Source organism: Colius striatus, chromosome 8 (genome assembly GCF_028858725.1).
Source record: "Colius striatus isolate bColStr4 chromosome 8, bColStr4.1.hap1, whole genome shotgun sequence".
In the NCBI taxonomy this organism is placed as follows: Eukaryota; Metazoa; Chordata; class Aves; order Coliiformes; family Coliidae; genus Colius; species Colius striatus.
In genome coordinates, this window is record NC_084766.1 from 7,914,250 (window position 1) to 7,937,602 (window position 23,353).

Here is a 23,353-nt window from a genome sequence, read left to right on the forward strand (position 1 = left end):
AGTGGCTTTCACTCTGTTAGAGCCCCGGGGCCCCAGCCTGGCAGGGAGGCATCTTCCCAGGGACACTGGCATTTCCTTCTGTTAGATGTTGCAGTTTTCTGCAAATACACTTTTCTCTCTGGGTTTTTGCATTTTTTGTCATTAAAAGAAAACTGAAACATTTCTGTTTGCTGCTTAGTAAAGAATGTCTCTCATTTTCTTGTCTTAAGGCTACAGATCCAGATTCAGGGCTTTGGGGAGAAGTCAAGTACTCTATCTATGGAACAGGAGCAGATCTGTAAGTAAAAAATCCAAGAAAAAAGAAACTCTATAAGCTGTAAGCAGAGTTATTAAGAGTTTTGTTTTAAAAAGAGAACGGGCTCATTCTTGAGCTGCTCATTTTCAAGGACATTTCAGCCATGTTCTTTGTGAGTTCTGTGGAAACAACAACAGAAAAACTAGTGTGATCATTAAACATCTGCTTCATGAACCCATGGAGTTTTACCCACAAGCCCCCAAAGAGTCATAAGGCAACTGAAGTACCAATACACAGGATCTGTTCAATCATCATTTGAAAAGCTCTTGTAAGACAAAGAGGAGGTTTTGGTCTAGTTGTTGTGAAAAGTCAGTTCTGGAGGAAAAAAAGAAATCCCTTGCTCTTTCCCCTTCCCTTTCCATATAGCTGTACAAATAGTTCAGTTTCAGCTCTTGTCAAATAAATCAAAGACGACAAGACTTTCAAGAACATGAACTTTTAGCTTTGGAAGCCAACTGCACTGGGACTTCAAAGCATTTTATACATTTAAACCTAATAGTCCTGCATCAGGGAAGAAGAGAAGCTGCTGCTTACTTCATCTTACAACGATGCTTAGCTCCCTTCCTCTGTCTTCAGGGATAGTGCTGGGGTAAGAACATCCTGAAACATTGGTTTCTCCCTCCTGCTTCCCTCCTAGTTGTCCTGGCCTGTTGGTCCAGGCTCCCAGCCATAGCTGGCATCTCTTGCTGTCACAGTTATTGCTGCTGGAACCTGCAGCATGGGGGAAGGAATGAGCTTTTCAGGCACTCAGCCCCAGAATCCACTTTTCATTGTACATTATCCACCTGAAATTAAAGCTGAACTCTTCTTGTGAAGGTGAAAGCTGTTTAGAAGGCACAATCAAAGTCCAAAATCCAAGATGTTAAGGTTGAACCTCTTCTATAGCCAGAAGGATACACAGATTGGAGCATTTCCAGGATGGATTATTTTGAGCTTCTCACTAAATCCTTAAGCTAGCTGCTAACTGCATATCAGCAAGCAGTCAAAGGTCATGTCATGCAGGCAGACAGGTTTAAAATGCAGCAGCTGGTGCAAAGAAGCTTGTGAAGGTTGTTGGTGAAGGATAGGTGAGTGCAACTTGATTCTGATGAGAGTTATGAGGATGCTCAGACTCACTGCTCTTCTACTGTTCAATGAGGAAAATAAGAGCTGAAGATTTTATTTTTCTTTTTAAGTAGGATTTCTTTTTGTCTTGTGCCAAAATGGCATGGCTCTGCAAGGCTGGATTGATTTCCCAGCTCTGGGACCCCCTGCTGAACTCACAGTTTGAAGCAGCTTTGAGAGTTTCAGTTGGAGGCATGATTTTTTCTGTCTGAGGGGTTACACCAGTGGAAATGCAGTTGGCAGAAAGATGAGTTGTACTGGAGTAAGAGGAATAGTGTTAACTGCTGAAGACAAAACCATTATGCTGATAATCCTACACATCCAGGCTGCCAGTGGGAGTGTGAGGTACACTGCTGTAATCTCTTCACATCTCAGTGCTTTTATTCTTCCACTAAAATGGGGAGTGATGAGAGTTCTCTCTGCATGGTTAGGCTGGGCTGGGTGCTAAGGACAGGCACTATCTCCTGCTCAGGACAGGCACTATCTCCTACCAAGAGTTGGCACAGCAGTTTCCACCTCCAGGTCTTGGCTGTCACCAAGACTTGTCCTTGTATTTAACAGGGTAATGAAAAACAGTTGCAGATTCTGGATTATGAAGTGCCCCTTTTATACAGTCGCTCTCAATCACACTCACAGTTGGAATATGGAAGATATTTTGTTATCCTGTACCTTAATTAAAGGGTACATAAAACTTCTCATCTGGTAAAAACCCTACTGCTTGGAGCCTAGGCTGACAGTCCATTTTACAAAGACACTGTGTTGGTATCTTGTCTATAAATCCAAGCTTCTGGCAGACACTTTTGACAGTGCCTCAGCAATTACAAATGTGTAGAACTGAAGTTGCTACAGATAAATCTGAACACCCACTCCATCCCAGTGCCTGTCTATGGAAAAGTGATTATTTTTGAAGGAGATAATTTGCCCTGCACTTTGGGAGATTTGAGAGCAGCCATTTTTCTTACCCTTTCTGAGAAGTGAAGAGTTTAAATATGATATGCAGCACACTTCCCTGAGCTGTTGAGGTGATATCAATCGATCTTAATTTATGCAGGACGTGATCTAATACATTGTACCATAAACTGGGGGGAGGAAATAGGCAGTTCCTTAATGTTGTAATGCAAAGAAATCACTCTGGAGGAAGGCCATCACACTGAGCCTTTACTGAGAAGAAAGACTTTGCCAGAAAATGCAGCTAAAATGGCTAATCCATAATAGATAGAAAAATATCAGACATTGATAGTTCTCTGGTTTTCAGGTCCAAAGGAATTAGCCAAAACCAGGTAGGGTGAATGATTTGGAAACATCAGAGAGACAGGAGCTAGGTGAAGAGTACCAATCTTTGGGCACAGCATTTCTATGTTTAGAGCCCATCTTTGCCCCAGGCTGTAAACATCAGTTAAGTGACAAACAAGAAATCTTTCTATGCCTCTTTTCCAGGTTCCTGATCCACCCATCAACAGGTATCATTTACACCCAGCCCTGGGCTGTGTTAGATGCTGAAGTGAATTCAAAGTATAATTTCTACGTGAAGGCAGAGGACACAGATGGGAAATACAGCTTGGCTGAAGTGTTTATCACCGTGCTGGATGTCAATGATCACTCTCCAGAGTTCAATGAAAATATCCAGGAGAAGACAATGATCATTGGTTCACCTGTGAAGATAGAGGTGAGAGGCAACACGGTGTGTCACCAAGCAGAGGGCTTTGGAAAAACCTCAGATCTGCTTGGTATTGCTCAGGGACAAGGAGGAGTGTGTGGAAGTTGGCTTTTCCCGGGCCTTTATTTTGCACATCCATTTGTATGCAAAAAACCCCCACCCCAAATAGATTAAAGCATGGAATGAGAGTATTTACAGACTGCTAAGAAGGAGAAATAGGCAAAAGATAAAGTTATGTTGCAGTATTTGAACCATCAGCTGGTGGAGGATCCTGGATTACACAGTGATCATAAGAAGCCCAAACAGCAAAAGTGAATGAAAGTACAGGGTTTTGAATGCTTAATCTTCCTGGTACACCTTTGTGCTCAACCACACAACTGATTTCCCTTCGTTTTGCAGAGCTGTAGTCATTGGTCCAGTGTGGGACAGGAGCTGGTAAAAAACAAATGCAATAACAATTCACTGGCAAAGGAGCAGAACAGCCAATGTCACACGTATCTGATTGCATACAGCAACACCTGATTACACAACACTTCATGCTAGTGGCATAAATATCACAGCCCAAAAATTAAGGCAGCTGTAGCTCATAGTGCAGAGCTAATCCCATTGTTCTCTGCCATTTCACCTGTCCCTCATGCTGGGTGAGAAGTTCACCGGCAGTGGACCATTTGCATTCTGCAGACAGCTTACAGTTCAGGTTTTGATCCGGTTTTATTTCATCTCAAATAGAATTTGCTTACACGGAAAAAAACTCCAGTCCTGCTGTTTTTCACTAGAAAATGTAGCATAGCTGATACCAGACAAGAGGAAATTGTTTCCAAGATGAAACAAAACAAGCCCGGTCATCTCACAGCATGGATGTTATGGGAAGTGAATGTTCAGAAACTTTCAGAGTTTGTCTTCAGGCAAAGACACAAACAATAACATCTTTGCTCTTTACACTTCCCTTACCAGGCTATAGATCAAGATGCAGAAGAACCCAACAACATTGTGGATTACTCCATCATGCAAGCAGATCCAGCCAATGTGTTTGATATAGATCAAAGCACTGGGGAAATCAAGCTGAAATCCTACATCCGTTCCCTGGACATCATCCACAACATCACAAAGAACAAAGACTGCATCTGGTCGGTGGTGGTGCAGGCCAAAGACAGAGGCTCCCCCTCCTTCAGTACCACAGCAGTTCTGAAGATTGATATCACAGAGGAGGTAAGGAAACCTTTTAGAAAACTCCTTAGGTGAGGCTGATCCTTGAGAGGCATCCAAGAGCAGTCACTGCTTGATCCGTTTCTGAGACTGCTTTAAAAATGCTTCAGGAGTTGAAATTAACAGCCTAAAACTTGTCAGCTAAGGCTTCTCCTTTCTTGCTAGCTCTGTGTGGTAGAGTGTTTCTGGAGCCTCCTGGTGAAGCTGCACTCTACAGCCACAAATGCAAATGGAATTTTGATCAGAGAAATTGCAAGGTACAAAGGTAGGGAGATGAGTTTCTTGCATCTGATTGTTAGAGATGCAGATTAAGAACTAGTGACTCTTGAGAGTAAAGGCAAATCCTGACAGCTGGATTTCTGCTTTTTTGTTTTCCTTCAGGAGACGGAAAAAAATCTTTTTCCCCTACAGAAAGTGAGTGGAAGTAGCTGAGGCCAGATTGAAATATATCAGGCCATTTTTGCAAGTGAGCAGAAGTGGTGTAGGAAAAGTGAGAAAACTTTCTAGAGATGCTTTAAAGTATCTAAAACTTTGCATGTGACTTTAATAATTGCAGTATTGTTAGCAGACGAATCAAGAAGACTCTGAAAGGCAGCACATGTATGTTGAGAGTTTCCTGTTAGTCCAACTTTTATATCAGACAGACAACAAGCCATGATTTATGGTGAGCAGCACGTGCTTGCATGATTCTTATTTATTGTAGCTGCTTTGCCATGCCTTTAAGTGGGTACCAGCAGGGAGGAAACGGGCTTTAAAGTAAATGAGAAACACATCATTAGCCTGACTCTCTCTGGACCACACACATACTGGGCAAAGATGCAAATCTCTTCCCACAGACAACAGCTGGGCTTCTCTTTGTTTGGTTGAAATGCACCCACTGCTGCTTTAGCTGTTAGCTTTTTTCTGTTTTCTCTGTCTCCTCTTACTCCACTGCTGCTCCTTCATCAGGTGCATTTCTGTGATGCATTTGTATACAGTTCAGTGCCTGGAGGACGTTACAAGGTGTCTGCAGAGCACACTTAGGCTCGTTGGCAGGGTAAACTTCCCCACCAGCAGCAGTCCTGGTGCACTGGGGGTTTCTTGGGGCTGGCCACTGGCCCTACTGCCATGGCCATGCTGCTAAAGGCTCTGCCATGTGGAGCTGGGCCTCACTGGTGAGGCTGGAGGTTCAGCCATTCCCACTGAGGTAAAGGAAATAAACTGCTGAGCACCTTGCTTTCCCATGGGAAGGGTAAGTTTTGGTGGGTTTTACCCAAAAAAATCCAAGCTGCTCCCCACAGGCAGTAGCAGGAACCCTGCCTAGCTCCCAGGCTCCCCACAGAGCAGTTGATGCCTTGGGATAAAGAGTTTCCTTAATTTCCTTCTAGTGCTTGAAGCAACATCAGCACCTGGTTCCTTTTCCTCTCTGCTTCCTTTTCTCCCCTTCCAAGTGCACAGATTTTGCACAAAGTGACAGATTCCCCTCCTGATGGAGTCCAAAGGGGAAGCAGAGAGGGCTAGGAAGGGGGATTCCTCTCAGGTAGGACTTTTCCCTTTTTCCCACACTCTTCTCAGTATCCCAACACAGCACCAGAGATGGTCACAGCATCTTCTTTCTTCACTTGAGCAGGTCCCTTCAGCAGGTTCTGCACTGCTCATCTGATGTCACATCCTCCACAAGCTTTTAGACATTTCTGCAATACTTCCTCCTTTGGGCTTCTTTTGTCCAAGAGCATCACATCCCCTTGCAAAACCTCTCAAATTGCAACTTGTGTGTGAGAGACATGCAGAGCAAGTGTACAAAGCCCTTGGCCACTCCTCGTGTCCCAGAGGCAGCAGCCGATGCTAACCCTTTGTGAAGAACAACAGTCTCTGCTACAGGGATGTTGTGTGTTCTCTCTGGCTGCTACAAACAGATGTTTCATCCCTCTTTGCTCCAGCTGTACAAAGTCTCTTTTAATTGGCAGTTTGGTGGGCATTTATGTATTACTGATTTTGGAGAAGGAGGATATTTTTGAATGCATCCTCTAGAGGCTTCCTGCAGTGTTAATCACACTAAGTAATTAAACAGGCATATTTTCTGATTAACATTTACCACTGCAATTAGCACAAGGCTGTGCCCTTTGAGATAGATGCCTTGTGGCTAAGTTCAGCAGTATTGCACATCAAAAGGACCTTTTGCTCCTGGAGTAACACAGTGATAAAAAAAAGCATTCCACAGGCCTTTTAATTTCACTGAGTCTGGTTTTATGGAAATCAGCATTGAGTGGTGGCTGTTATTCTGCTGTCCTGTCTCACCAGAATAAGAAACACATGCTGAGGAAGCCACTCCATTCTCACTCACAAATGTTTTCCTGCAGCCTCAGATTTTCGTGGAGAGCTGATTTCCCACTCCTAATCCCAAAGGCTGGCCTGATGGGGGGATCCCTCTGCCTGTTCAGTACTCCACTGAGGTGCTGCAAACACATGGGGGCGTTTATTTACTCCCCTTCATGGACTTAGGCTTAAGTCCACATTTAGACAGCATAACCTGGGGTTCTTAATAGCTTTGGCCGCTCATTTAGACTTCTAAATATAGCTGGTGAGTGTCAGGTTTAGATTCTCCTAATTGAAAAGATCAACAAATACCTTCTGTGAATTAATGCCGGTGTCTCCTTCACTCTCATACCAACCCTGCAGCCATGGGAACTGTGGTTGCTCATGGCACTGAACATCCTTGGCCACGTTTGCAGAGCAGTTACCCTTTTCTTTCCAATGTTCAGAGAAGGTTGGTTTGATTTGGGTTTTGTCCTGTGTTGGTGTTTGTATTGCAAAGTGACGTAAGCGCAGCCTTCATATGCACTGACAGCGCTTCTCTATGGGATAAGCACTGCTAAGAGGCAGCTTCTGCTTTGCCTCAGATCAGGAGTTACTTCTGAAGCACTTCTTCTTTTCATCCCCACATGCAGGGGAATGGCTCACGTCTCAGCTCCAAGCACAAAAAGTGGACTTCTTTCAGACAAACGTGTGTTTGGGGAGGCACACCTGGTGTGCTTTGGCAGGAGCAGGCAGTCCATGCCTGCAGCCAGGCTGGAGCAGTCTGAAGCAAAGCCCCAGGAGTGATGTATATTTGGAAGTGGGCTCCTCAGAACCAGGCAGTTTGTTGGACAGGTCCAGCTGCTGAAGTCGACACAGCCTGAGTTGTCTGTAATCTGTGATAGCCTGGGCTTTTAACAGCTTCTCCTACTTAGACTTCTAAATATAGCTGCTGAGCTTTAGCTGGTCTCATGGCTGAAAAGCTCTACCCCACACTCCAGCTGCTGGATACATCACCCACTTGTTCTGCTCGTTGCAATCTATGCATGATGACAGGCTCCTGAGAAGTTGCCAGGGAGAGGGATGTCTGCACACTGACAACTGTTGTGGCAAGAGAGAGAAAACCAAAGCATATAAGTCACCATTTCAGCAGCAGAGACATGGCCATCCTTTTTGGAAAACTCAGGTTTTTGAGGAGGAAGCCACAGGTTTTTGAGGAGGCAGGATGGGAAGAATAAGCACCCTGTGCTGCAGAGGTGTGTTTTCTTGCAGCCAGCCCTTCAAGGTACCCAGCCTGAAAGCATCTGTCCACACTTAAACTGCACAGGGCTGGGTCTTATGAAACTGGCTTCCAAGGCACACGTTAGTGTCAGAGACCCTCAAAGGCTGGTGAGTCCCAGTGGCTGCTGGACATCTCAGCACCCCGTGGGGTTTGTGCTGAGGAGCTTCTCTGCAAGGGACAGACAGTGCCAAGGGTTCTGCAAGGTACATACATGCCCATTAAATGAAAACTAACTGATGACATCTTTTAATCCTAAATGATTGCTTTAATCTTTTTAATGGTAATCTTGTGCCAGGATTGGACTTTCTTGAAGGCAATATGAACAGCTCAGCTACTTTCAAACTTCTGCCACGGTTCTGTAACTCTCTAATTGTCCCCAGCCCTTCTCAGGGCCAGTGCTCATTATAACCATGAAGCCACAGCAAAAAACTCAAACTCAAACAACAGGCCATTATCTTTTGTGAGCAGTGGCATTTTAACTCCTTTGATGCCTATTAAGTCAGTATTTCTTCCAGGTTTTGGCACACAGGGATATGACAGTGCTTCCCATACCAGCTTTCATTTCATCTTGTATCTGCTTTTGTTTCAACTGTGCAAGAAAAAACAGTACTCCTCAAAATGCAGCATGCCCCAGGGAAAAAACTCAACAGCTAAACAAATTATACAGGGCCACTCTGCTGATCCAGTCCTGAGGCACCGTTGGTAGCAGATATAAGGAACTGAAGGTCTTTTGAACATGCAGGGTAATGCTCAGGGACAAACTGCTTCAACAAGTGTCCAAATGCTCCCAGACTCTGACTGTCAGAGGGTGCTCAGACCCGTTCTGTGTGTTCACTGACTGGGCCACAGTGATGACAGACAAGATTGCAAAGCTGTTTGCTGGTAAATATACTCACCATAAGCCTCTCTGCAGGCTGGCTAAGGTGATGACATTGCAGGCTTGGTTTGCAAGTTGTTCCTCCTACCTACCCCCTAAGTGTTGTAGCCATGACAGCCAAGCTCTCACATTGTATGGTTACCAAGTGCCTGTGTTTTTATGCAGATGTTATCCAAGACTGATTCTAGGCAAAACTTTAGTGCATGGCCAGTAAGCAGCACACAGGCTGAACCAGCTATTAGTGTGGCTTTAGTTCTGGTACTCATCACCTCTTCATAACTGAAAGCTTTGGACAGCTGCCAAACTTGGTGACATGGGGGGAGCTGAACAAAGCCAAATTCTGTAAGTCCTCATGTGATTTCCATCAGCCCTTACCCCTGCAGCTCTTGTACACTGGCAACACAGGCACGTACTTCTGTTTAATCCCATTTCATCAACGTTTTCCAATAGCTAGTCAATTATCACTGAGATACAGCATCTTCTCAAGTATGTCATCTTTCTCCTGGTGTTGGTCCTACACTATTTAGCAATCAGTGCCTTGCTACAAAATAGATCTTGACAACACTCACAATAAGTGCCTCATTTCACATTGTGTACTACTTAGCAGGGTTTATCTGACACTTAATTCATCAGACTTGCACAGGAAGTTAAGCAAGCCAGGCTAGAATTTCTGTCATCTGATGGGATTTAAGTACACAAATTCCATGTAATGCACAACAGCAAAGCTGATGTGAATCCAAGCTCCACCAATATCACAGGCTACTCTGCTTTTGGTTTCTAGCCCAGGTCTGTTCCTACTTAAATAATGGAAGAACTCTGCAAAATTGGTCACTATCTGTAAGGTAACATGGTGCACAAGTATCAATAGCATTTCTTTGCCTGTTTCTCTTTGGCAATAGGAAACATTCAGAGTAGGGGAGAAAGGGCTTGAGTAATGTACTTGAGGTAGGTTGTGAAAACACAAGACTGAAGTGAAGGCAGCAGAGTGCTTGTTAATGAATTGGTGTTCCCTAAGTTTAGGGATGTGTTTTTAAAATAGTGTTCTTGTGTAATACTTGACAAGAGATATTCTGAAGCATCTTCTGGGGATGTTCTTAGTCATCTCCCTCCACAGATTGGGGAGGGGAAAGAGATGAGTGTCCTGGTTTAGTCATACAGAGGAAATCCATTTGATCTCACTTTCAGTGTCTGAAAGTCAGAGGTTCAAGTGCAAGCACGTCACAAGGCTCTCCTCATACTCACTTCCTTTGGTACCTGTTTTAGCACGTGGTAACTACTACTGTGGGGGTGCCCTTTTCTCCCCCCTGACTACAAGCTGTGAGCTTAGACTGCTCAGGAAAATGCATATAACTTGTTACTAGCAGTGCCAAGTTTGGGTGCTGACTTGCTTCTGGAGGGGAGGCCAGAGGAGTGGGGCACAATGGGCAGCCCTATCTCTGCAGCTGCAAGCAGCCGCATGGCCAGTTCTTGGTGACCAACCTGCTCAGGTATGAGCCTTTGCTGAAGGATCTCCTGGTCTTGCACAACACTGCTGCCTGTCCAGATACCATTGCAGGACCTTATGTTCCTTAGGAACCTCTCTTGGAAATGCACTCCAAGGGTGGCTACCACACCCTGAAGAAGGATGACCTACGTCCCCTGCTGCTACCCTTCATTCCCCAATTGACCAGATGTTTTAAAGTGCTTCCCAACTTCTTTATTGATTCTGGATTCAGTTCAATGTCACTGCAACTTTCTCCTCTTCCGTGCCTAGCTCCCTTTATTGTACATGCTCTCTGTCCCATCCACATGTCACCCTAGTTCCCTAGCTGTGTTTCTAGTAGATACCGGCCTTTTCCAGACACAGCCCTGTGAGGATTGACCGTTTCTCTTATTTTTGATATTTCCAGATCAAGTCCAGGGTAAAATCCTATATTTTAGGCCTCAAGAAGCGTCCATGGACAATATTTGGGATTTGCATGAGTGGCGTCCTTTCCACCATTTCTGTAACCATGGTGATCTCCACCATCATGTACTGGAAAAGTGTGAAAAGATCCAAGCTGCACCCACAGGGCAAAATCCGCAAAATCATACGGGGACCTCCGAGGCGCACAATGTGCTGAGCTGCGAGGGGACCTGCCCCTTCATTTGTCCTTAATATGCCATACATAGCTCAATGCTTCACTTTTTCTGAAAACAAAGCTCTTTAGCTCTACTCATCTCCCCTACCTCATAAAGAGTTTTGTTACGTCTGTAAAAGAGTACTTGAAAACAGAATGCAGCACATTTGTATGTCGTCATTGCACAAAGTGATTTTTCCTTGGTCATCTTGCTTGGTAACAGTCCCATAAACCACGTCACCCTATCACCCACAACTGAGTTTGAAAGATCATTTCCTACTCATAAACTCCTGTTTGGGTTCAACACTGTTATTGCTAGGAAATTAACTCTGAAATGTAGTACAGCAATACAGCTGCAGATCCTGGAGCTAAGTATTTTCTTGCTCAGTTCTTCCAAGTGCAACAGACATGCAGGAATCTGCCCCAGTTGGCAGTAATGTGTTTGACAGTCATCATTTCCCAATACCACAAAGCTTGCCCAGCCTCCTGCTCCATCCAAATTCTCCAAACCTGGACTGGCTCGCATTACAGCTCCCATTAGTCAACCCTGCTCGTTACATATTTTGGACAAATGAAATTTCCGTGTCTGTCCCCCAGAGTGAGTCACGTGTTTTCTTTGTACTCTTTTACAGACTCTTCACAAAGGGCCTATGGCCGCCTTTTTGATGCAAACTAAAGATAACCCCATGAAAGCCTTAGGAGTTCTAGCTGGTGTCATGGGCATAATGGTGCTGATAACTATCATGATCTCCACTGCCATGTTCTGGCGCAACAAGCGCTCCAACAAAATCATGCCGGTAAGAAGGATCATTAAAAAGAGACAGAGCCCACAGCCCCGCATGGTCAGGATGGAGTGGCTCAAGTTCAAGAGGCCCAGCAACGCTGCGGAGAAGTTTGTCGTTGAGGATGATGCCAAGAGCCTGCACAACGAGAACAGCAACAACAACATCCACGTTGGTGCCCCTGTGCCGCCATCAGCCCCTGCGCCCCCGCCGCCGCCCGCCCTGACTCCCAAGGGAGATGCCCCAGCCTGGCAGGTGCCAACCATCTCCGGCTCCCTCACCCCCAAATTTATCAACAAGCAACTGAAGAGGAAAAGCCACAACAGCGCCCACAATGCCCTCGTGTCAGAGCTCAAAATGAAGTTTGAGAAGAGGAACGCGGCTGTCGGTGAGCCCCACATCTAGGTGCTCCCGGCAGCACCCACAGACTGCGGATGGTGGCTGTGCAGGGGTCTGTTTGTGTGCTGTGGTCCCCCCTCCATGTCTATCAGCACCCCGTGAGCTGGGAGCAGCCTCTCGCTGCCACAACCACTCCTCACCTTCCACAAGTATTTATCTGCTACAGTGTCCCCCCACCCATGGCAAACATCGTGGTCCATGTCCAGTTGAGGCTGAGGTTCCTTCAGCCCCTGTCCCAGTGCTGGTCCCTCCCTGCAGCTGTCTGAGCAGGGTGCTGGGTACCCTTACACAGCCACAGCCTGCCCAGGGGAACAGGGATTAAAGGTTTGGCCTGTTTTAGAGGTGTCTGTCCAGATTCCTGGCTTCCAAATGAGGCACTCTGCAGCCAGGGTACTAGAGGAGGCCACTTCTGACCAGCTCTGGCAGCTGCATTCAAGGTGTCCAAAACCCCATCACACCAAATCCCAGATCCGCTCCTGCAGGTGTTTTCCTGGCTGTGGCACCAGCCCTGAGCCCCCGAGGGGTCTCTTTCAGCAGTGACACTGCACACTGCGGGAGGGTGCTGCACAGCTAGTACCTGCTGAGCTCAGGGCTCTGCAGCAGCTGGCAGAGCAGTGTGCTCTTCCTTCCCTTTTAAAAGGGAAGCAGGCAGGCTCGCAGAAGTTCTTCACTTTCCTGCAGTCTATGCCCGGTTTTGCTGGAGTACATTGCCATGATGCCCTGGCCTTGCCTGCTCATCAGGAGAACTGCCTCAGCCTTCCTTCGCTGGCCGGGGCCAGCCTGGAGCACAGCAATTCAATAGCAGCGCTGGCTCAGTGCTGCCGCCTTCTGACACTGCAGCCCCTCGTGAGAAAGGGCTGGCAGGAGGAGGACGGGGGAAAGCGGCAAGGAAGGCAAGGTGAAACCAAGAGGAAAATTGTAAGTAAAAAAAAATCTAGCCAAGTGCTGGAAAGCCGCGTATGTCGGTCAGGGAAGTGTCTGCAAAGATCACTTGGGTTTGTGCACTGCTGGCAGGAGGTGTCAGGGAGTGTATTTCATCACCTTTGCTGACTTGCTCCAGGGACTGGTGAGTGCAAAAGGAGGTTTCCATAACATATCCTGGTTTGTACTATCAGTATTGTTGAGTGAATTATGCAGCAGTTAACAGGGCAGGGGGAGGGACTGGGGCAGCTGCATTTTCATCCTTGTTCCATGGAAGTGAAAAGGCACCAAAGGCACAGCACTTTTCTCACCAGATCTACCCCAGGGTTTCTCACCCCTGTGTTTCTGAGGAGCTGTTTTTCAGCTGTTTCTCAGCCCCTGGAGAGAGGGCAGCATGCACCATGATGGCCAGGGCATCATGGCTGGCTGAGGAGCAGCACCCTGTACCCTCTGCCTGAGCCCTGGCCCCGCAGGCCAGCTGTGCACAAACCCAATCAGCTGTGCAGATCAGCACCGTGAACATCAAGATGGGAGCAAATCTGACAGGACAGGCCACTGAGTTAATTCAAGGTGTTTGTGAGACTCCTCCAGTTGTCATTTCAGCTGGACTAGCAGACCTGGCTCTCACAGGCTCCTCTCTCTCTTAGCTGGTGTAATTCCCTTTGTCTGCACCATGACTTCATCAGCTTAGGGGATAGCTGGTCAGACAAGTTACCCACTTACAGGGAAAATCCCGTGTTTTTTAACTCAGTTCCATCCCCCTGGAAGCTCCTGTCACCTGCAGCCTGAGCTAGCAGCTGCAGCCAGGAGGTGCTGCCAGGTCCCAGCCGCAGCTCATGGCAGCAGCACTGCTCTTCTCCTTCCCTCCCTGGGACTGTCCCTATCCTCCGGCCTCGAGCCCATTTCAAGGAGGGGACTTGCAGCCCCCAGCCCCACTCCTGCTGCCTCACACAAGCACTCCCCTTCTGCTGCTTGTGTCTCGGACCCAATGTGCCGCATTTCCCGAGGTACAAAAAGGTCGTGATTTATTCCCCCTCCTACTGTTCCCCTCAATGTTGTGTTGAAGCCCATATTCAGTGTTCATTCTCCAATAAGGAAAGCCTATAAAGACCGTTCAATTAAGTGACATTTAATGAGAATTATAGGCTTATAGTCTTAGAGATTATGTTTAAGAGGGAATAAAGGTGTTTTATTACTATGTTGTGAGACTTTTTTGTGGTTACTCTGTATTTCACTTCAGGGGGTTTTTATAAATAAAACCACAAACCTGCAGGGAGTGGTTGTGTGCCTGGTGTGTTCCAGAGGTGGTTGTGTTCCTGGTCTATTCCAGAGGTGGTTGTGTGCCTGGTGTGTTCCAGAGGTGGTTGTGTTCCTGGTTTATTCCAGAGGTGGTTGTGTGCCTGCTGTGTTCCAGAGGTGGTTGTGTGCCTGTTGTGTGCCTGTTGTGTTCCTGTTGGCAAGAGGCCTGGGCAGGGCTTGCTGTGTGGCCACATTGGCATGGGGAGCCAGGCGGCTTTCTAGGGTGAGCAAAGTGCCTCTTTGTGAGTCAGGAGAGTAGCTGTGGGGCTTTCAGGCAACACCAGCCTGGAAAGAGTGGAGGCAAGAAGAAGGATGCCGTGGGGCACAGGCAGGGGCACAGGCAAGAACCTGGCCAAGTGCCTGCTGTGCTCTGCAGCCCATTGTGTCATAGCCCCAGGGGCAGGAAGGCTCCTCATCAGGCAGCAGGTTTAGTTTGATGCCAGTGCTCATTGGTTAATTGATGTTTTGTGAACTTTCTACACGTGGTGATGGGATGCTTTGTCTTTCCCTGGCTGTTTCCTCACTGTGGTTCAGCAACATTCTGCAGTCCCTACAGTTGCCTGTTGTTGCTCCGCAGACTGGGGTGGGAGGGAGGGCATTCTGCATAGGCATTGGTTTGGTTTTTCACTCCCACTCATACCAGCCCCATCCTGGACCTCCACCAGCATCAGCCCCTGCCTAACCCCACGTGCAGCATCCCTCCAGGGGTTTCTCCAGGACGGGATTGTCTGCTGCTGCCACCAGTTCCTGACTGCTCCAGAGCCCCATCACGCAGGCTGCAACTGCCTGGCCTGCACCGTCCCTGCAGCTGGGCGCCGGAGCTCCTTGGCTGTCACCTCTCTGCAATTTGTGACTGTAAAAGAATAGAAATGAAGCAGAGGACAATTGAGTGTTCTGAAAATCTGTTCTGTTTATTGCTTTGATGCTAGAAAACTGACAAGACTAGGAAGTCCCTTGGAGTACAACACCGAGTCAGCACTGACCAAACAGGGCTCTGCTCAGAAGCTGCACAGTAAGTTACAGCAGAAGGAGGTGCTGGAGGGGGAAATGTGGGGCCTGAGGAGAGGCAGTGTGGAAAATGCAGCAGAAACCAAAATACAGCTAAGAAGCCAAACTGCGACATAGTGAAGCTCACGTTAGTCTTAGCCTCTACTGGCAGATGAGGTTTCTACTCTAGTGCTTTCTCTGAGGCATCAACAGCAACACATCTGACAAGGGCTGTGGGTCTGTCAGCCACGTGCTTTGGTTGTGCTGGAAAGCACGAGGCTAAACGAGAAAAAGATGTCACATGTCCTCAGACTCCCTAGAACACAGCGTGAGCTGCTCTGTAAGCAGGGACTGATTGCATATTTGTGGAGGTCGCCTCTAGAAATGAGATGAACTTTGGTTTCCAAGCAGCAGGATAGGCAGGCAGCCTATCTGTATCTCTCACCTTCGGCTCCCAAACCCCAGCTCCAACACCCTCTCTCCCTTCTGTCCTGAGCCACTTGTCCCACCAGCCTGCTTCATGCCAAGTGTCTCCATCACCCCACACACAACCCTGCAGATACAGCACTGGCCTGGGGAAAAGTGATGGGGAGGGTGGAAGGGGAAACAGTTTGCCTCACATGACAAACTTCACTTCTCGCCAGTTTGTGTTCTTAACTTTACAAAGAATATATTAACACAACATACATAGCTCCTCTTAGATGTGTTTGGACACAAGCAAAAGTCCCTCTCCTTCTCGCTAGTACAAAAACCAAACAACTCGAAACCCTGTGCTGCAGCTACACTGTGCTGGTGCTCAGTGTGGTACAACAGACTGAATCTCTCAGGGCTCTGTAAACCCCAAGGAGGAGTGAGGAAAAAATCCCCACAAAACAACAAATCAAACCAAAGCAAACAAAACAAGCAGAAAAAATAAGCCCCTAACCCCCAAACCAACACCCAGCATCCCTGGTTTAAAGAAAAATCAACAGGGAGTTTCTCCAAGTGAAACAAATTGTCTCCATCACTTTGCCCCATCCTTCCCTGCTATGTTTTGTTGCTGGTTGTGAGCCAGGCCTTGCCCTGGCTGCCCTGTGCTATTCCATGAAGCAGCAGCAGGAGCAGCTGAGCCTCCCCCACCCCAGCAGGGCATGTAAGGACACAAGGACCCTCCTGTACAAGTGTGTGGGGAGCCCTTCGGCCTTTCGCCACATGCACCGCTACGGGGTTAGGGTTGGGGTTTTTGGTCAATACCTGTGTTCTCATGTGTCTGGGGCCACAGCCACGCAGCCACGGTCTCACAGCCCTGTTGCCAGGGCTGCCCGAGCCCCCACGGGCGGCAGTCATTGCACAGAGCCCGCATGGCACAGTGCTGGGGGCAGGGCCGGGCTAGTAGAGGTCTGCACTGTTCCTGTGGGGCGGCCGGCTCTTGCCGGGCTCCTCACGGGCCGGGGGCCGCCGGGCACCACGGCCACCGTCGTGGTGGCAGAGCCCATCCTCGCTGCCAGCGGGCAGGCTGTCCAGCGTGCTCTCCTTGCTGCCCGCTGCCTGGGCCTGGCCCCCGCGGCGCCGGCGCAGACAAGCCCCAGGGCAGCGCAGCAGGCAGCCGGGCCGTGCCTCGGCAGTGCAGGCGTACATGCCGGCAGGCACAGCCAGCACCATGGCGCAGACGATGACCACGATGTGGATGAGCTTCTCGCGCTGCTCCAGCTGGCTGATGTCGCTGCCCGTGACGAAGACGACGCACTGGCCCTTGCGGGGAGCCTGGTTGCGCACGGCCACGCACACCTCGTACTTGGTGGCGGGCAGCAGATCGGTCACTGAGTAGGTGTTGACGCCGGGGCCGATGTAGATGGCATCTTTCTGGGCAGCATCGTAGCGGCCCACCAGGAGGGTGTACCAGGTCTCCCCTGGCTCTGCTGCCGCCGCTGCTGCCGCAAACCACTCCAGGGTGATGCCGTAGACCGTCTGCTTTGCGATGCGCACTTCAACGTGGGCCCCTGGCTCAGCCGGGGCGACGGGGGCCCAGCCCGGGGCAGTGGCGGCTGCCCACGGGGCCACCACGTGAAGGACAATGGCTGCTGAGGTGTTGCCCAGGAAGTTGGCGGCTGTGCAGGTGTAGGTGCCAGCGTCCGCCGGCTGTGCTGCCGGGATCAGCAGCTCCGAGCGGACAGTGTCCTCGCCGATGGGCTCGGTGGACACTGTGGGCAGAGGGCAGCTGTGTCAGCAGGCAGGGAGACTCCAGGCAGCACCAGGACCACCCCAGTGTGGGACAAGGGCCAGGCAGGAGCTCTACCCAGAGGAAGAGGAGGAAGGGCACGGGAGTGCACTGAGCCCCACAGAGCTCATCAGCAAAGTGTTATCCTGGCCAAAAGGCAATAAATGCATCAGGACACTGAAGAGCAGGGACAGCACACGAGGCTGCTGCAGGCCAAGCTGCTCATCTGCCACCTGCCTTCAGCGTTCTCAGGCCAGGGCAAGCCAGAGGCAGCCCCTTAGGCACAGAGGGCACAGCTATATTTTAGACACATGCTCCATTCTCTGTTAGAACTGTGCCTGGAAAAATGTTAGTCTCAAGAATCTCGGGCCAGAGACAGGTGTGTGGAGGCAGGGAGTGTTAGGTTTGAAGTGACTTGCAGCTTTAAGAACAGCATGAAACACCCTGTCATCTACTCAAACAGGAAAAGCCTATATGTAATTAATTCAGCCTGTGCTTGTGGAAAGATGCACAAGTGCTGCTACAGCACTGCAGTTAAAGCAAATACCAGTCCAGGATTAAGGGCTAATGCTATCTTATTTAGCTAGCAGGCTAATTAGGAACACACATAACCTGTGTGGTGCCTATATTGGCTTACCTGATGAAAATAGCAACGTGTCCTATTGAAGGCTCAGTAAAAATAAATGTGAGGGCAGGTGTGTGAGAGCAGAGCTGGATGGGGAGGAAGAGAAGAAGGCCTCATATCGTAAGGCCCACAATAAAGACTATTACTAAGGAGAGCTTACAGAGAATGACAGCTTCTGTCTTGGCTGTAGAACAGGAATGGACACAGATAGGCAATAAGGCTGCAGGGGTTTGTGGTTTGTATGGGTTTTTCTTGAGAATACATAGGGGCATAGTATAGAAATGTGTGGGTGTGGGCTATCTCTAGAGGTCCCTTCCAACCCCTGTCATTCTATGATTCTAAGAAATATAACTATACAAAGTGCATATGTATGTAGTATGTAATACATATGGATGGCTAGGTAACTGCATACTTCTTATACATGTATAACTGATATCTTATGAATGCTTCTTACAGCATGTGTCATGAAGAGTTACTATTAAAAAGCCATACATAAAATAACTGCATGGAGGTCATGCTCCCTTCATCTTTGACTGATATCCTGTGTGAGGCTGCTTTTCTCATCCCAGTGAGATGTGCTTAGACACATAGGATGATTAAGATTATTTTATTATTGCCACCACAATAACTGTGATGCTCTAAAGGGGCTGAGAGCTGGTGTGGTGGCTGTGATGGCCTGAGGAGCTATGTAAGTAAGTAGAATAGTAGAACATACATCCACTGAAAAAAAACCAAAATGGGTTTGCTTACCATTAAATGCCCTCAACAGTTTCAGTGCATAGGTCCACCAGACAGCTGGGGAAGGGCTGCCTTGCACAAAGCAGGTCAGGGTGATGTTCAGCCCCATGGGAACTGTCAGATTGGTTTCAAGGGCTGAGGTCAGGGGCTTCATGCAGCTGTTGAGCTCCACTTCATGAAAAAACTTCCCTGCCCTGAATTTTGGGCTTGAGCAAGTTAAATAGGAATTCATCAGAATAATAGGTGGGCCAACTGACTTGATAAACTGAACAAAGCCCCGCAGGCGACAGTCACAAATCCAGGGGTTGTCGTGAAGGGCCAGGACAGCATTTGGAACAGCTTCTGTCTGCCCCTCGACCCTTTGGCTTCTCTGGTAGACAGGCCAGCTGTAGAAGACATCCCTGGATATGACAGTAAGCTGATTTGAGGATAGATCTAAGTAGGTCAGGTTGGGCAGGTAGCGCAGTGCATGCTCTGGGAGAACATCCAGGCGGTTGTGCTTCAGATCCAGGATTTTCAGAGCCGGGGTGTCTTGAAATGCTGTCCATGGCACCGAACTCAGTTTGTTCCCTTGCAAGCGCAGCTCCTTCAGAGCCGACAGATACTCCAGGCTCTTGATGTGCATCACTGTGATGTTGTTAAAATTGAGCCAGAGATACTCCAAGGCACTGATGTTCTCGAAAGACCCGCGAGGCAGTTCCGTTAGGTGAGAATTTTCTATCCTAATTTTCCGGGTGTCCTGAGGGATGTCTGCAGGGATCTGCCTCAGCAGCGCTGACATACAGAGCAAACTCCTGAGGAAACGAGAAAACTCTCCAGGTCACACACCACCTTCATAGTTAACAAACCAGTTGCCTACAGAGGTCTACAGGCATTTGAATAACTATAAGGTATTGTATACAGGGCACACATCAGCTGTACATCCATCCTTCCCTGGGGTTTTACACACATTTTTCCCTCAAAGAATACAATTAAGCCATAAAAAATGCTACCTGACATGTCTCAGGGAAAGGAGAGAAAGCTCATTCCATGCTCAAGCTAGGGCTGTTCAAGTACCAGAGGAAGCACACCACACGGCCAGCTCTTTGGGTTTGGTGCCCACATCATCAGCAAATATCTCTTGGGGCTCCAAGCTGCCTCGTTGGTGCAATGACAAAGATAACTAACTAGTGTGCTTACCTTCCAAAACTCTCTTGAGAACAAGAGCATCCTGTGACACATGATGAAACAGCTGGGGTTATCCTGTGGAAAGCCAGAAGAAGGAGAAAAATATGACAAAGAGGGTCCATAGTCTCCTTTAAGAAAGCACTCTGCGGGGTTTGCACCAAACATGCCCAACAGCCTCCAAGCAGCAAATCCTATTAGCTGTAATCTTCCTTGACGTCGAAATAAATCCTGCTGGGGAGCCGGCCCTGAAGAAGACAGGTAATGTGGTTGTATGGTTCACAGTTCATGGCCAAGAGCTAAAAATCACCCCCTGGGCCTCCTCCTGGAAGTTATTCTCTCACTGTGGGGATGCTGACAGACATGGTTAGTTGGTTGGTAATAGGAAGACAGTCAAAACCACATCTGTTCCTTACAAGCAGGTAACCAGGTCTGTTTACTTTTTGGTTTTAATTCTAGGTGTGTGTCTCAATTTTCTACGTCTTAGAGGCATGTATCAAAGCAAAAAAGTACAGGAAGAGCTTTCCAGGTTTCCCAGCTGCAACTCGTGCCATGTTGCATGAGCAGTCAAGCCCCAAACACTGCCCACAGCTCTGTGCAGGGGTTACTATTGCACATGGTGAGCACAACGTCTGCCCCACAAACTTTGCTGCCTGTCACAGAAACGTTAAGTAGGGCACTGTTTTGCCTCTGAAGCAACTCCCCCACCCACCCTCGGGTCTCCATTCCTACATGTTAGTAATGAAAATAGCAGCACAGCTGTAGCAAGTTTGTGGCTTCTCTGAAAAAATAATATCTTAGTAGTTAACCTATTGTATCAGTATGAAATGTCAGTGCTATTCTCTGCCTTCTCTGTCAGATGTGACCATTGCCTTTCGGTCACCTTGAAAAACTCACTCTTCATTTTCTACAAGAAGAGATGTAGAGTAACCAGTCTTTTGGGTTGTGGGTTTTGGGGTTTCTTTAAGCCCAAATAGTTCTGGGTGATCACTTCCAAGTAGCGCTGTGTTCTCCCGGGGCCATCTAGTGCTCACGGGCTTCATTGCAGCTCGCCGCCGGGAAAGGGCTGCACCCACCTGAAGCTGGGGCGCAAAGCGAGATTAGCTTGAACCTACTTAACCTCTAACCTGCAGCACCGGGATAGAAACATTTATAGTGCTGCGGCTTAGATCTCTACACGGCTGTGGGGCGTGTGTGTGGTAGCATAGCTAATTTAAGTCTACAGGAGACACAGGATTTACTCTGCAGCTTTTAAATCAACAAGTGCTTTGCTTCCAAGGAGAATCAGCAAAATTAACCAGGGGCTGCTGCAGCACTTGGTGGGTACCCCTGTGAGGAGCAGCAGGCTGTGGGCAGTGGGCTTTTTGCTGCTGAGCTCTCTGCCCAGCATCTAGCCACAAGCATATGAGCTTTTCAGTGTTTGGGGGGGTTATTTTTAAACTGAAATATTCCTTATTTATCCATGATTAACCTGATATTTTAACAGCTGCCCTACACTTTAACATCAGTAAGTCCTGCGTGAAGACCAGAAGCACTGGTCTTATACAGCTATAAATTCCCCACCTGACTGTGGTGGCCTCTAGGGATGTTTCTTGGTGAAGCTTCCTGCTGTTGCAGTGAGAGTGGCCCCTGTACAGCTCCCAGGAGCTAAAGCAGACACTCCTTATGCCCTTTCAGCACAGGTTAAGGGCCAAAGAGGACACCCATCAGAGGGATTGGCTGGCTAGATTGGGAGTGCTGCAGGAGCTACAGCAGCAGCTGCAATAGCAGGATGTGTCCATCCCAATCATCCATCAGCTGCTGAGGTAGAGGGCCTCAGGGACCCCATGGCCACCCTGCATGGGCATGGGTCTCTGGGGAGACAAACGCCTCACTCACCAATGCCTTTGGTCCTCTTCTGTAGTCTGCTACAGAAATAATCCCTAATAAAACACCTAGAAAATTGTTTTAGAATAATAATGTTATAGTTTTACACTTCATTATAATTCCTAATAACAGTAGTAAGCTACATCTGGTGTGGTAAGAAAATAGGTGGGAGTTAGGAGCAAACTTGGAGTCTGCTTATTTATGAGCTGCAGGGTCTGGGAGAGCAAAGGTTTCAGCAGAGGTAGAGGATGATGGTGTTCAGCATTAGAGGCGACGGGATGCCTTTCTATGATGGCATAACTGGCTGAAGTTCACCCAGATCATTGGCTTGTCCAGTCATGCTGGCCTGGTACCCATCACAAGGTGATGGAGATGCCCATCAGTGCATGGGATTCATGAGGGAAAAGCAACAGAAAAACAACCTCCTTTGTGAGCTGGAGGCTGCTGGGTTGTGACAGTTTGGTTGTCTCCCAGCACCAGGTGGCCCAGCAGGAGGGATTCACTGCTTTTGAGGCCCAACCTTGCAAAAAAGCCCCCTTTGCTTGCAGGAAAGGCACCTTCTCTGCTGCCAGCATGGCCCTCCTCCATGGCCCACACAGGGAGGGTCTTAAAGTAAGGGGCAACTAAGACATGTCTTCCAAGAAAATCCTTCATGAAAAGTGTTAACTATTATCCAGTTTATACAAGAAGTAGAAACTATGGGTGAGTTCCCCTTGCCATGGACGTAATTCCCAGTGCTCTGGGATGCAGCAAGTAATATTTCATCTAGGTTTCTCTGATAGAAATACAGTAATTTAAATAAATGAGTTAACAGGAAAAAAATAATGCAGTTGTCTTCTTCCTCCCTTGTGAGCTCTCCTCCCAGTCCCACCTATCTTCTATAGGGCTGGAAAATGGCCTTTCAAAGCATGATGTCTGTCAGTACCATGGGCCATGCTCCAGCTGTTTTCAGGCTGGTGTTTATTTGCTGCTTGAGAGGCCATTTCTCTCAATATTCCCAAACCCCAAGTGAACTCAGAAGGTTCAGTATTAACCTGAGAAACTAGTGGTGAATTACTTGTCAAGATCAGATGAATTAGCAGGTAGAGTCTACCCACACTCTAGGGGAGAGAGAGGAAAGAAAAGACAAAAACGATAATAATGCCCAAACAGTGTTAGGTACAGCCACTACATTTATGTTCCCTGACTCGAATTGGATTTTGTGGTCTTTTTAATTCAGCCCAGTTTATGCCTGCCTGTAAATTTAATGGTTACTTTTGTGACAGCAGATGTCCACTCAGTTCAGCTGCCTTTTAATGTCATGTGGCATCCTGGCCAAAGCCAAAATACAGAACAAGCTGTCTAAAACCTGAGCTGTCAAAATAAATCTCCACAGAGACATTGTCTGCTAATCTCTGGGAAGTGGAGGTTCAGAGGCTGCACTGGCTGCCAAAGCAAACGCCGACAGGCCGCTCACTGCCTGCTCCTGGCAATGGCAGGGGAGTGGAACTCCATCTTGAAACAACAGGCACACATGGGGCTGTAAGAAATCAGGCTGAAGCTTGACATTCACAGTCCCTGGGCCAGGGCTAGTAGCAGTAG

The 23,353-nt window shown here is 48.1% G+C and overlaps 2 protein-coding genes across 2 annotated transcripts in view; one reads left to right on the forward strand and one right to left on the reverse strand.

Moving 5' to 3' along the window:
* CDHR1 (cadherin related family member 1) overlaps positions 1–11,981 on the forward strand; it is a 43,195-nt gene extending 31,214 nt beyond the window's left edge. The window contains exons 14-17 of the mRNA XM_010209180.2: positions 210–277; positions 2,837–3,065; positions 4,011–4,265; positions 11,427–11,981. Of these exons, the coding sequence (XP_010207482.2) occupies positions 210–277; positions 2,837–3,065; positions 4,011–4,265; positions 11,427–11,981 (1,107 nt within the window). The remainder of the gene's footprint in view (positions 1–209; positions 278–2,836; positions 3,066–4,010; positions 4,266–11,426) is intronic.
* A 3,168-nt stretch (positions 11,982–15,149) lies between these two features.
* On the reverse strand, positions 15,150–20,040 carry LRIT2 (leucine rich repeat, Ig-like and transmembrane domains 2). The gene is made up of 3 exons (XM_010195299.2): positions 19,922–20,040; positions 18,755–19,536; positions 15,150–17,362 (listed from the first exon to the last, which is right to left on the reverse strand). The coding sequence occupies exons 1-3, from the start codon at positions 20,029–20,031 to the stop codon at positions 16,551–16,553; spliced, it is 1,704 nt and encodes a 567-aa protein (XP_010193601.2). The 5' UTR covers positions 20,032–20,040; the 3' UTR covers positions 15,150–16,550.
* Between the last annotated feature and the right edge of the window lie 3,313 nt (positions 20,041–23,353).